The sequence below is a fragment of the Triturus cristatus genome, chromosome 4_1 (assembly GCF_964204655.1).
Source record: "Triturus cristatus chromosome 4_1, aTriCri1.1, whole genome shotgun sequence".
Lineage (NCBI taxonomy): Eukaryota > Metazoa > Chordata > Amphibia > Caudata > Salamandridae > Triturus > Triturus cristatus.
The window spans coordinates 1,350,287,932-1,350,300,793 of NC_140585.1; the positions used below are offsets into that span (position 1 = coordinate 1,350,287,932).

Genomic DNA, 12,862 nt, shown 5'->3' on the forward strand with positions numbered 1-12,862 from the left:
GGACTGGGCCTCGAACCTAGCCTTATAAGAGAGGTGTAAACATTACATGCACTCTACAGGGCATGATGCATTTAGACCCTGGCTACTCCATCCAATCTCACAGTAGCCACCAATAACCAGAGTACAGATTAATGTAAACAGAATCTTACAAAGACCCTGCTTCCAGGAAGGTTTCATTTGGTGCAGGGAGCTTATTTGTGTGTGACTGGGGCTAGTGGTGGTTAAGGGTAAAGGAATCCCGTAACTCCTGTCTAGAGAACTGTCCAGTGAAAAGAACGTTTTACATTTTCTCGTGTTTTAAGTCCTGATTATTTTTTGAAGGAGATGTTAGCCTCGTATTTTTTACGGTATACCTATGCTCTTTGTTGTATCATAACAATAGCTTTGTTTTTATGTAACCGTTTGTAGTTACAGCGCTCTTGCTTTGTAGTGCTCTATAAAATTTGGAGTATGCTTTCCTCATCAGTTGTGGATCTTGTAGCGCAGCATTCATCAGGGCGCTGATGCACTTGCCTTTATAACTAGCAAACTCAAGGGTAAAAGATGTAATTATTTCTATATGTTCTGAGCCTCACTTTTGCTCCCTCCGTCTGTTGTCTCTCAAGTGTCTTTTTGGTTTAAATTAAAGTAAATAGATAGCTAAAGCGCTTTAAGCCACACAGTGGTGCCTGCCAAGTGAGTCTGAAGAAAGTTGGCAGGCTGAACTACTCCTCCACAGCAGTCCATAAATCCACAAAACACAATTCCAGAACTAACAATTCCAATCCAATCAACATAACTCTACTACACACAACATACATACACCACATAACACATGGGTAAAAACAGCAAAGTTAGTTCTAAATAAAACAAATGCGAGAACGATTGCATTTCAAATGCTTGTTATATTTTGGTGTTCTAGAAGGCTAAGAGTGGCAGGGAACTGGCTGCTCACAGACCAGGCCCTGGGGCCAACATCCCTGTCCCTCCTCCCTGCCACACTCGGCCAAAGGTCCTACAATAAGGTCCTTTATCTAAGGCTATAACTAGTGAATTGCAGTGTGTTTTGTAACTTAAAATGTTACCTTGTCACTGACATTTACACCTTACTATAACATCACTTTTGTTATATTTACTGTTAGAAATGGGGGTCTCTAGTTGGCAGAGGTAGGTACCTTTGACCAAGTAGGGGCCTTGGCTTCTAGTCAGGGTAAGGGTGCTACACTCCTAAAATAACCCCTGCTCACCCCCTTGGTAGCTTGGAAAGAGCAGGCAGGCTTATCTCAGAGGCAGTAAAGCATTTGTAAACACATACAGTAATACAGTGAAAACACTACAGATGGACACCACACAAGTTTAGAAAAATAAGTAATCTTTATCTAGACTCAACACACGACCAAACGACAAAAATCCACAATACAGTATTAAAAATAGGACTTTCAAAAGGTAGAAATAGCTTAGTTCAATGTAGATGGTAAATGCAACACTTTACTCTCAAAGTACCTTGGATGCGTATCGCAATATAAACAAAAGGGTCGCGGCGATGCGTCAGTTCCTTGCTTCGGGGGAGGCGAGGCACCTCTTCCTTATTGCAGTGCAGGGGAGGCGATGCATCTGTTCCTTACCGGAGAGGAGGGGAAGCGTCTATTTCTTACTGAGTTCCGGTTACGATGCGACAAGATGGCGCCTCGATGCGATGATCAGGTGCTATGCGACAAGATGGCGTCTTGGACACGATGCGTGCACGCCCGACGTCCGTGCGGCGAAATCAGTGGTTTATTGAGCCGCGACAGGCCCTGCGATGAGCTTCTCCGGTGTTGCGACAGCAACTTCTGCGGCGGCAACACGCTTCTCTGGCGAGGCAACGGCAAACTGCTGTCGCGGCACGCTTCTTCGGCGATGTGACAGCAATAGCTGTGGGGGCGACAGGCTTCATCCTCGTTACGTTGCGCTTCCAGCTCCCAGCAAAACACAGTCTCTAGAGGTCCTAAAACAACAACAGGCACCTCTCTGCAGGTAGAGTTCCGAGCAAGGAAATTCAGGGGAGCTGGTGGTGAAGTCTTTGTATCGCTGAGACTAAAGAACAGGAGGCAAACTCAGCTTCAAGCCCTTGGAGATCTTCCTCAAGATGATTAAACTACACACAAAGTTCCTTTTCTCCTTTCCTTGGCAATAAGTAACCACTGCAGGCCAACCCCAAACAGTCACCAGCACAGGGGCAGTCTCCTCCTTCAGCTTTCTTGGTTTCTTTCCTTCGCTAAGGTTCATCTTGATTCCCAGAAGTGATCTGAAGTTCTGGGGTTTGGGCCCCTCTTCTTATACACACAATTTCTTTGTTCTCTGAAGCCAGAGAGTGTCTGTACCCAGCCCAAACCAGTTCTGTCTTCCCTGGTGCAGCTTCCTGGCAGGAGGTGGAGACAGCATTGTTGAAAGCAGACCTGGCCCAGGTAGCTGAAAGGAAATCTCCTCCCCCTGCTCTCTATTCAATGTAGAGGCATACTGGATGGCAAGGCAAGAAAATACCTACTTTCTAAAAGTGGTATCTTCAAACACAATGTAAAAATCACCCACACTAAAAGATGTATTTTAACATTCTGAGTTCAGGCATATTAAACTCGTTTTTCTACCTTGTTCCCTGGGACAGTTAGGATTATAAGATGTTATAATCAAACTGCCCATTCTGGCCTATGAGAACAGGTAGCCTTGCAATAGTGAAAAACAAAATTGGCTGTAATTCACTATCAGGACATGCCAAACACATCAGGGCATGTTCTACCTTTCACATACAATGCACCCTGCCCATAAGAGTACCTTGGGCCTAACTTAGGGGTGACTAACATGTAGAAAAGGGAAGGTTTAGGGACTGGCAAGTGGGTGCACTTGCCAAGTCGACATGGCAGTACCAGACTGCACACAGGCTCTGCAAAGGCAGGCCTGAGCCATAAGTTAAAAGCTGCTTCTGTGGGTGGCACAATCAGTGCTGCAAGCCCACCAGCAGCATTTGATTTACAGGCCCTGGGCACTCATGGTACACTGTACTAGAGTCTGACAAGTAAATCAAATAAGCCAATCATGGAGTCACTAATCCAATAAAACAATTTACAACAGGGAGCACTTGCACTTTGGCACTGAACAGCAGTGGCTAAGTGCCCAAAGCATCTAGACCAGCAAAAACATAGGAGGCAACAGCGAAAAAATGGATGGCAGACCGCGTGGTGCCAGGTCTAACATTTACAGTGAACATATATATATCCTGACATATTTCTGTGCTAAGGGATATATATTTCAGGTTCAAGTAAACAATATCGGGTTTCTGGACATTTGCGGTGCACGATACAGCTTTGGGTGTGCTTTACGTTTTGTAAATACAACTTTGTAAGTCACATTTACATAGAAAAGGCATGTGTTAAAAAAAAAAATAAAGTTGTCATGATCTTCACTGAAACCATTTGAGGAGCAGCGGATTACGCCACAATATCCTATACGTGACATTAATCTACAAAAGTGAGCATCAAAACAAAGCAATACAAAGAATAATTGTGCTTACGATTAAAATATATATTTATTTATCTATAACATTTATAGAGCGCTGCTGTTACCCAAGGGTGTCCTGGCTCTGTGTGAAATTTACCAAAAAGCTCAGCATCGAAGAGGGTGTTATTCTGAAAATAGCCATGTTTTTAAGGCTTTACGAAAAGCCGACAGATTAGTCAGCCCTCTTAGATGTAGTGGGAGCTTATTCCAGGCTTTGGCTGCGTTCACCACAAAGCTTCTGCCACCCCAAGAGGCTTTTTTTACCAAAGGAACGTAAACCTGTTTAGCTGCCGCGGACCGAAGCGGTCTGGCGGGGGTATACCAAAATAGCCGCTCTTTTAAATACACTGAGCCTGTTCCATGAATAGCCTTGTAGACCAAACACAAGGCCTTAAACTGGGTATGTTTTCTAACTGGTAGCCAATGAAGCCTCCGTATCTCCTTGGAGATTGAAGCATACTTAGGGATACCTGATATCAGCCTAGCGGCAGCGTTCTGCAAGAGTTGCAATCTATTCCTTATTCCTTCCTGGACATTGAGATACAAGCTGTTTGCAGTAATCCAGCCTAGACATAGTGAGTGCAGTGACTTCTGTTTGAGGACACTCTACAGGAAGGAGCGGGAGAATTTTCTTGCAGGACCTTAAAGCAAAAGATGTGGCAGAGGACACGGAGTTTACTTGGTCGCTAAAACTAAGCTTGTGATCCACCCAAACTCCTAGATTGTTTACCTTCTTTCTGTTTGTAGGGAGCGGACCCATGGTGTCAGGCCACCAATCAGGGGTCCAGAACATAGTACCTGAGTTTTCACGATCGGGGGGCTGGCGCTGATCGCGGAACGATCGCGGACGGGCGCAGACGGGCTTGCCTTTGGCACGCTGCCGGGGCGCCCGCTGCTCTCGTACGCTGCGCGCCAGTGCGTGATTAAGTAGTCTTTACGTGTAGAAAGACTAGCCAGCCAACCCCGATCCTGCCCAAGATGGCAGACCCGCGCTCTCACCGCGGAAAGGCCAAGGCAGCACTCGTGATTGCGGGAGAAGTTTATCAACACAGGAGAGCAAAGTAAGTAGTTCTACTATATTAAAAGCTTCAATAATTTTAAAACAAGCAAGTCAGTGCAAACATCGCAAATAGCAATAGATACAATAAGAATATTCCCGGCTGAGCCTCATGAGATAAATCACACTATTTACTATCACATATTTACTCACCAACTGGGCTAATAGAAAAACATGATTGGCGCAGAGTTCGGCTGTCCCGTATCTAGAGGAGGGAAGATGGTAAAAATAGATTAGGCACATTTTAAGAAGACTTTAAAAATGCATCTCCAACATCAAACTTTCAACTGCTAACTTGTAGTAGCCCCTGTCTCTCTCAGCCCATTTCTCCTCCTCCTTCCCACCACTCAGCTTGATATCAAAGCACTTCAGAGCTGTGCTAGCAACGTGCATATGCCTTTATAGACAATATTTTATTGCAAAATAATGTGTATTTAGGATGTATAGAAAGAAACCTTTACAAATAAGGGTAAATTGGCAATAGAAGTTGAAGGCATTCATGAAACAGGTTTAAAGTTTTTGGACCTTATTTAAAGTTTGGTGGAGCGGGAAGAAAACTTTACAGAAATTATTTATTTACTAGTAACTCTAGCTCTCCAGTGCTGGAATCTTTCATTATTTCACATTGCTTGAATCACTCCCTGCAAATCCGAGGTTAACTTAATTGCACTAAATAGTGCAAAAATAGCTAAAGGCCCAACAGCAGTGTTTGTTCAGTAGCACATATGCCTTATCTGAAACAACCCAAACTTCAGCCCACGAGGGGGAGGTACTGAGCTCCCCACCTCTCCCTAGAGCTCACTGTAATTTAGATATCTATAGCACAAGTGAGAATAAGAACAAGTTACTTACCTTCGGTAATGATATATCTGTAAGAAACATAGGTTAGTTATAGATTCCTTACCTTAAAATTACCCCCATGCGTCTGATTCGATCCGGAAAGTTTTTTCGTCAGCAGTACACCTGCACGTCAAAAGGTGGCGTTAGTCAACTCCGCATTCGTCGTCATGTTTGCTGGGATGACGTCGCGGTAGCTACATACACGCCGCCCTCCCACGCTGACGTCAATTCTGTGCACGACTTTCCACACCAGAAGCACAGAGACATGCAAGACGCTGACCACTGGTGCAAAAAACCTAGGGCCCAGAAAGGATGTAATTAACGCTAGAAGTCAGTTCGCAGAACAGGGAGGATGGGTGGGGCGGTAAGGAATCTATAACTAACCTATGTTTGTTACAGATATATCATGTTCATCTGAAAGAAACAGTTAGTTATAGATTCCTTACCTTAGAAAAGATACCCCAGCAATACCAACCCCGGAGGTGGGTCTATGAACCAAGTTCACACCAGAAAGTCTTGGAGAACAGAACGGCCAAAGAAGCCATCTCTTCGGACTTGGCTGTCCAGGCAGTAGTGTTTGGTGAACGTGTGCAGAGATGCCCACGTAGCTGCCTGACAGATGTCATTAAGGGGGACTCCCCCATCCCAAAGGAGTGGTGACTGCCGTTGACCTGGTGGAATGGGCAAGCAGTCCCAGTGGAGACTCCTTATTTGCCAAAGAATAGCAAGCTTTGATGCACAGAATGACCCACCTGGAGATGGTCCGTTTGTGCACGGCCCAACCTTTCTTAGCGCCCAAGTAACCAACAAAGAGATGGTCGTCCACCCAGCATTGTTTTGTGCGATCCGCGTAGAAGAAAAGCGCATGTTTTGGATCCAGACGGTGGAGCGTCCCTTCCTCTTTTGAAGGATGCGGAGGCAGAAAGAAAATGGGCAAAATGACGGTTTGACCAATGTGGAAAGAAGTAACCATTTTGGGGTGAAAGGAAGGTTTAGTTCTTAGGACGACCTTGTCCGGATGCACAGGCAGGAAGGGAGGCTTTGAAGAAAGTGCTCATAGCTCACTCACCCTGCGTGCAGAGGTGATGGCCACCAGAAAGGCAGTTCTCAAAGGGAGAAGCCTGAGAGGACAGCTATTTAGTGGCTCACAGGGTGTGAATATAAGATATGTAAGAACCAAGTTCAAGTCCCACTGGGGCATTACGAAGGGAACAGGAGGAAAAAGAAGAGTAATGCCCTTAAGAAATCTATTTACAACAGGGGACTTGAAAAGAGAAGGCTGATCAGGAAGCCTAAAGAAGGCAGAAATGGCCGAGAGGTAGCCTTTGAGAGTGACCAGAGCAGAGTTCTGCTGGGCCAAAGAAAGAAGGAGCAAGAGAACGTCAGAAAGAGGGGCGGAAAGGGGATCCACAGACTTTGCTGTGCACCATGCCACAATTGTATTCCATCTGCAGGCGTATACTGTCTTCGTTGAGGGACACCTGGCTGCCAAGATAACATCGCTGACTTCGGAAGGCAGGTAAAATGACGTCAACTGCCACTGCTCAATCTCCACGCAAGGAGGTGGAGGCTGGACAGGTTCGGGTGGAGGACTGTCCCCTGCTGCTGCGACAGAAGATCCTCCCAAAGAGGCAGTCGGATCGGAGGATCGATGGCCATGTTGAGCAGCTCGGGATACCAGATTCTTCGTGCCCAATCCGGAGCCACAAGAATGACTTGGGCCCAGTTGTGAGAAGTTCGCTTGGTATATGCTGTCCACTAGTTATAGTGGGCACCTTGCACCACTCCAAACGACCCTCATTGATGATTAGGTTAAAGACAACCTTTATTGAAAGCTATCCTAGTGGTAGCTATGGAGAGCAGCCTTCAGGCTAAGTCTCGAAGGAATGTAAAGCAGCTTGGTTTACCAGATTATAACCTCCTGAATGATCAAATGAAAGGAGAACCGCACAAGGAATATATCAAATATATGTATTTATTACTAAACACTCTCTACTAACCTCTTTATGAGATTAGAGAACACGGCACAGAATATTAAAGCACTAGAACAACAGTAAATAGCACAATACACAGCGGGCTCCAGAGGGCGACCGCACCATATACTAAGAAAGTGGTGTAACAACCACGACTTGACCAGACCCAGTGCCTAGAGTACGTAGAATCGCTGGGACCCCAAGGAAACACCCACGGTAGTGACACAGGGGACCTACGGAGGTGTGAGAACACAGCCATGAGCTCCATACAACTCTATGGGAAAGTTGCGGTTGGAATTTTAAAGATTAAGGACACTTAGGAGAAGACATCAAGCAAACCCTTTGGAACATGAAACGTTCTAAGACCAGCACCCTTGAGAGTACCGAGGTACCCGTGTTACCTATCCCAGGAGAGCCGGGTGCATAGGGGTAAAGTGGTGTCAGAAATGCTCGTTGATTTCAATGGCGTGATGCGAAGAAGTGCTGCTGCCGGGAAGATGAGAAGTGTCCAGTGTGATCCAAGCCTGGATCGGAGCTGAGAAGAACCTGAAAGCAGAGGAGACAGAGTCTAAGTCACTTCACAGTGACCAGGGGCACGATAGACGAATGCCTACCGATGTCGGGTGTTTCCAGTGAGAAGAGGTGCACCTTGACTCTGCAGCCACAGGAACCAGGAGACGTCGACCAAAGTCGGCAGGTGAGCTGTTCCACGAAGGATGTCGAGTGCTGGGGGGGTCAGTGTGCGGAATGAACACCAACAAGCCTTGGCAACTGCAACCCACGCGGTCATAGAAAAGATCTTTCGGAGAGTACCTGCAAGGTCTTAGGGACTCCCCAAGTGATGGAGAGTCAGGGCATGTGAGAAAGTGCCATCTTTCTTGCATGGTATGCCCCCACTTTTTGCTTTATTGCTGATGTACTTTGACTGAGTATGCCCTGGGCTCCTGCCAATCAGGTACGTATCAGGTGCCTATGTTCCTTCCCTAAAACTGCATAAAGCCTAAACCCAATTGGCATCTCTGGACACATGTCATCCCCTGGTAAATGGTACCCTAGTTACCCAGGGCCTTGAGACCAGAGAAGGCCCCTAAGGGCTGCAGCACTTATTGTGCCAACCTTAGAGGCCCTGTACCCTGACACACACACACTGCCTTTGAGGCGGAGTGTCTTGGTGCAGAACTAAACAGAGTCGACATGGCACACATGTGTGCCATGCCTACAACACACACTGCCCTGGCATACCTCAGTCACCCCTCTAGCTGGGTGCCCTATGCCAGTGGTGTGGGTACAGGTGCATGAGCCCTGTGCCCCTACAGTACCCAGGTCCATTCCTGGGCACTGTAAGTGCAGGGTTGCAATTAAGAGTATATGGTGCTGGGAGATCCTCAACATGAACTCCACAGCACCATGATGGCTACAATGAAGACTGAGAAGTTTGGTATCAAACTTCTCAGCACATTAAACCCGCACTGATGCCAGTGTGGGATTTAATGTAAGATGCACAACAGGGGGCAACTTAAAGTTGCCCCTGAACCTAACCTACAATCCACGTCCTGTCTGAGGGGCTGCCTAGGCTGCCACACAGCAGACATGTTGCTGGACCCCTGGGTAGAGAGCCATCCGCTCTCCTGGGCCTGCAACAATGCACATCCTGGGCGAGGTGCTAGGTCTCCTCCCCCAGGATGGGCAGGGGAAGCTTCAAAGGCATGCCACCTTTCTGAGATTCTCCAGGCCACTTGCTGTACTCAGGAGAGTGGCAGGATAGGGGGTGTACCCATCCCAGGGAGGGGGCCCCTTGGTCCCTGCCTTTTACCTACCTGTAACGCCCCTACATTTATTATTTAGGGGCACCCTGAACCTTCCTTCATCAGATCCCGATTCCGAAACAAGCAAGAAGAACAAGAAGAAAGAAGACCTGCAGTGCAGCTGCTAACAAGAGTAAGACACCAACTGACTTGGCCCCAGCCCTACAGGTCTGTCGACCCTCGAACCTGCTCCTGCTAAAGCCCGGCGTCTCTAGTGGTCAGCAACCCTCAAAAACCCCGGAGGACCTGACTGCCTTGTGACTCTAAACAACTGGGACTCCCACGAGCAGTGGTTCTGCTCAAAGCAAGTAACAGACCCCTGGCACCAGCCAGGAACCGCGAACTCCTGCACACTCTGCACCCGCCAAGCATGGCCTGTGCCGGAGTGGACAAAAACCACGAGGACATCCCCCCGGCGACTGTGACCCCGAATCCAGGACCCAAGGACCCTCCTCGCCGCTCCTGACGACGCCTGCAGCCTCAACACCAGAGACCCCCCCCAACTGCGACCAGCTGAGGGTAAGATTTCCCGACGCGAAAAGACACCCCTGCACCCGGCTGTAATGACAAACCTTAGATCTCCCCTGGACAAAGGAATGTACCGTCACTTTCCCAGGGAGGGAATATCAGTTCCAAACTTATGGAATATTACATATACACAGCACTTCCTAAGGTGGGCAAACTTTCAACACTCCCCCAAAGGCAAGGCAAGAAAACAATAATTTGCACATCACTTGTGAGGAGTAGCACCAACTTCCTATAACACAATTACCTGCTAGAAGGGAATTCACCCATCCTTCTACAACAGAATACTTGGCCAAGAAGAGTCCACACCTCCTGCTACAAGGAAAAGACGAATTGGTATATCTGGGATGTATCTATTTGTAAATAGCACCACACAGTAAGCCAAATGCACCTAACATAGCAGACTAACGTATCAATAGTATGATTGAAACTCAATCAAGACAAATATATATTTAGAAATATATATATATATATATTTAAGAATCAGAAAATAAGAAGGAAAGGAAAGAATTCAGAGACAGTTAGTAGCAGAGACACCTCACCTCATCATTTCACCCCACTTTGCTCAAGGGGAGTCCATTGCTTGAACCAGGCGAAAGCTCAGAGGTGACCCCACTTTCCGTGACAACACGTCTGCTCCACGGATGAACTTCCACCGAGCCAGTGTAGACTCCCCTTTTTAATACACATTCAAAACACAGCGAAGCTTCTAGCAAGCCACGCCCCCTAGTTCTCATGAGAGCCAGTACCAGCCGGCTTCAAGGTCAGACCAAGGGTTGATCAGGCCCCTGTTATGACTAAAAGTCAAACCATGTACATTCCTCTGATAAGAACCAGTTCTCTCTAGTCAGTAAAATGCGAAAAACAGCAGGAAAGCAAAACATGCCCTCTTCTTCACAGAAAATGGCTTCAGAGTTAGTTAAGCCATGCACACAAAGGCCCAAAGCAAGATGGAATCAAAAAAGCAAGGAGCACCTATAATTCTCATCCACACAACTTACAAGCACCACTGTGCACACAGAAAAGTTTGAAGCAAGGTAAAGTCAGAAGGCAGAATGATATTAGACCACGTCAAAGCCAATAGGTCAAAGTCATAATTCACCTAACCCAAATAACATTATACACTAAATCCCTCAGTATACAACATTGAGCACATGTGTGCACCACCACCCACAAGACTGCACCTCAACATCCCATACCTTCTATTCTTGGAAAGACTATTCCACTAAAAGGCAGAACACACTTAAGTCAGTACAGAATGGTGGTGGTTGAGGGTCATCATAGGGTGTCAGACCACAAAAGTGGCTGATTCACTACACCGGCGCCCTACGGCCCCCTGTGCCCAGCTCCTGGGTGCCTACCTAACCTACAGCTCCCCAACTTACCTCTCGAAGTGGTGGTCGGACCTGAAGAATCTTCGTCCCCGAGCTTGCAGCCTTTGTTCGTTACTGAGCTTCTCCATTGAAATCCATTGAGCGGCCAACGGCTCAAAAGCACCCTGCACCCAGCCGCCCGAGTGCCCCTGGAAGTGCAACATCTATTCTAATCTACTACCCCACTTGCCCTGAGTAAGTGACCAGGAGCCCAGCTCCCACAGCCGCGTGGCATGCTTACCAGCAGCCACCAACCAAAGGCCCCCTGCCCGCCATAGGATAACATTGGGCCTAACTCTCTCTGCACCCGGCTGCCCCTGTGCCACTGAGGGTGTAACAACTGTACCTACCTGACCCTGGGAGACCCCCCCGAGTCTATGCCCAGAACCTAAACTCTACCAGTCGAGTACTTACCCAAAAGCCGATAACTCACTTTTCTTCCATAGGGTAATATTGACTGGTTTCACTTGGAAATTCTTCCAAGTGTCGAGTTTTGAAACTTTAAAATATTCACAAAAAATCAGCTGATCAACGAAAACTAAATTACTCACCTGCTATCAGGAGATATCCCAGTGCTGGATCTTGGTGCCAAGCACTTACCTGAAAAGTAATTACAACCGTACTTACCTAAAACTTGATTTTCTTCCATAGGATAACATTGCCTGGTTTTTGCCAGAAATTCTTCTAAGTGTCGATTTTTCAAACTTACAAATATTCCTTAAAAATCGCCTGTGTAACAAAAACAATTTCTTTCAACTGTTTACAGGAAATGCACCAGGGTTGAATCCAGGATCCAACCCCGAGTAAGAAAATCATTTGTAAAGTAACTAAAATTGCATTTACTTAAAAAGTCCCATTGAGCTCAATGTTATGATTGTGTTTGAATTGTGTTGCCAATTGCAACAACTGTAATTATTGCATTCAAAAGTCTATTATATCCCTGTAGTCGGAGTGTTGCCGGTGCAGACGCAGAGGGTAGGTGGATCGCCGTAATCCCGCGACGGGCAGGACACCATCCCCTGAGGTGTCTCTGACTCGCTGCACCGGTTGAGGCAACACTCCGACTATAGGGAGGTCCTCATCAAGCACTACTGGAGAAACTCGAGGTAGTGCCCTTCCCTAGTGGTAGTTAGCAATTAGCAGCACCACAAAGTGTAGCTAGATTTTCACTTCCAAGGTCCTGATGAATTGCCACGGCATTTCATAACCACGAGGCAAGAAACATGTTGACCACAGAGAGTTGAGCATAGCTTCAACTGAACCCTCACGTCAGGGGAGCTGCCAATCTCCACACATTTTTTAATAAGGCGGATAACCAACCTGAATAAAAATATCCTTTGGAATATCCAACCTTTTTTAAAAACGCACTCACTACACTTCACTGTATCTACACTTTTACGGGCCACACACCCCCACTTCATCATACGGCAAAGGAACAAAAGATCTCCGACAAAGAGCCCCTTCGCGGGTGCCCGTTGGGTATTGCAGCGCCAACCCGAGGAGCAGGTCCAGATGATGAAGCATGACACCTAGCTTTCTGGGTGTGTGATGACCCTAGTTCTGCAAAAGCGGGATCCCCTGTGTTTCCCGACCCCTCCTAGCATCCCTCCTTTACCACCATCGTCCTTTGATGGATGGTGCACTCCTACTGCCCAGGCTCCACGAATAGAGGAACAGTACCCACTTTTGATATTATTGACCTGATAGGGCACGGTTGCTGGACCTCTTTAAACAGCTGTCTGGTCCCCCCTTCTTGGAGAGAGATTCAAAAGTCTA

The 12,862-nt window shown here is 47.0% G+C and overlaps 1 protein-coding gene across 1 annotated transcript in view; it reads right to left on the reverse strand.

Annotated features, from left to right (window-relative positions):
• Positions 1-12,862, reverse strand: part of LOC146856663 (FIGNL1-interacting regulator of recombination and mitosis-like) — a 1,639,010-nt gene that overhangs the window by 968,208 nt on the left and 657,940 nt on the right. Inside the window, exon 6 of the mRNA XM_085654838.1 lies at positions 4,724-4,775. Coding sequence (XP_085510964.1) covers positions 4,724-4,775 — 52 coding nt within the window. The remainder of the gene's footprint in view (positions 1-4,723; positions 4,776-12,862) is intronic.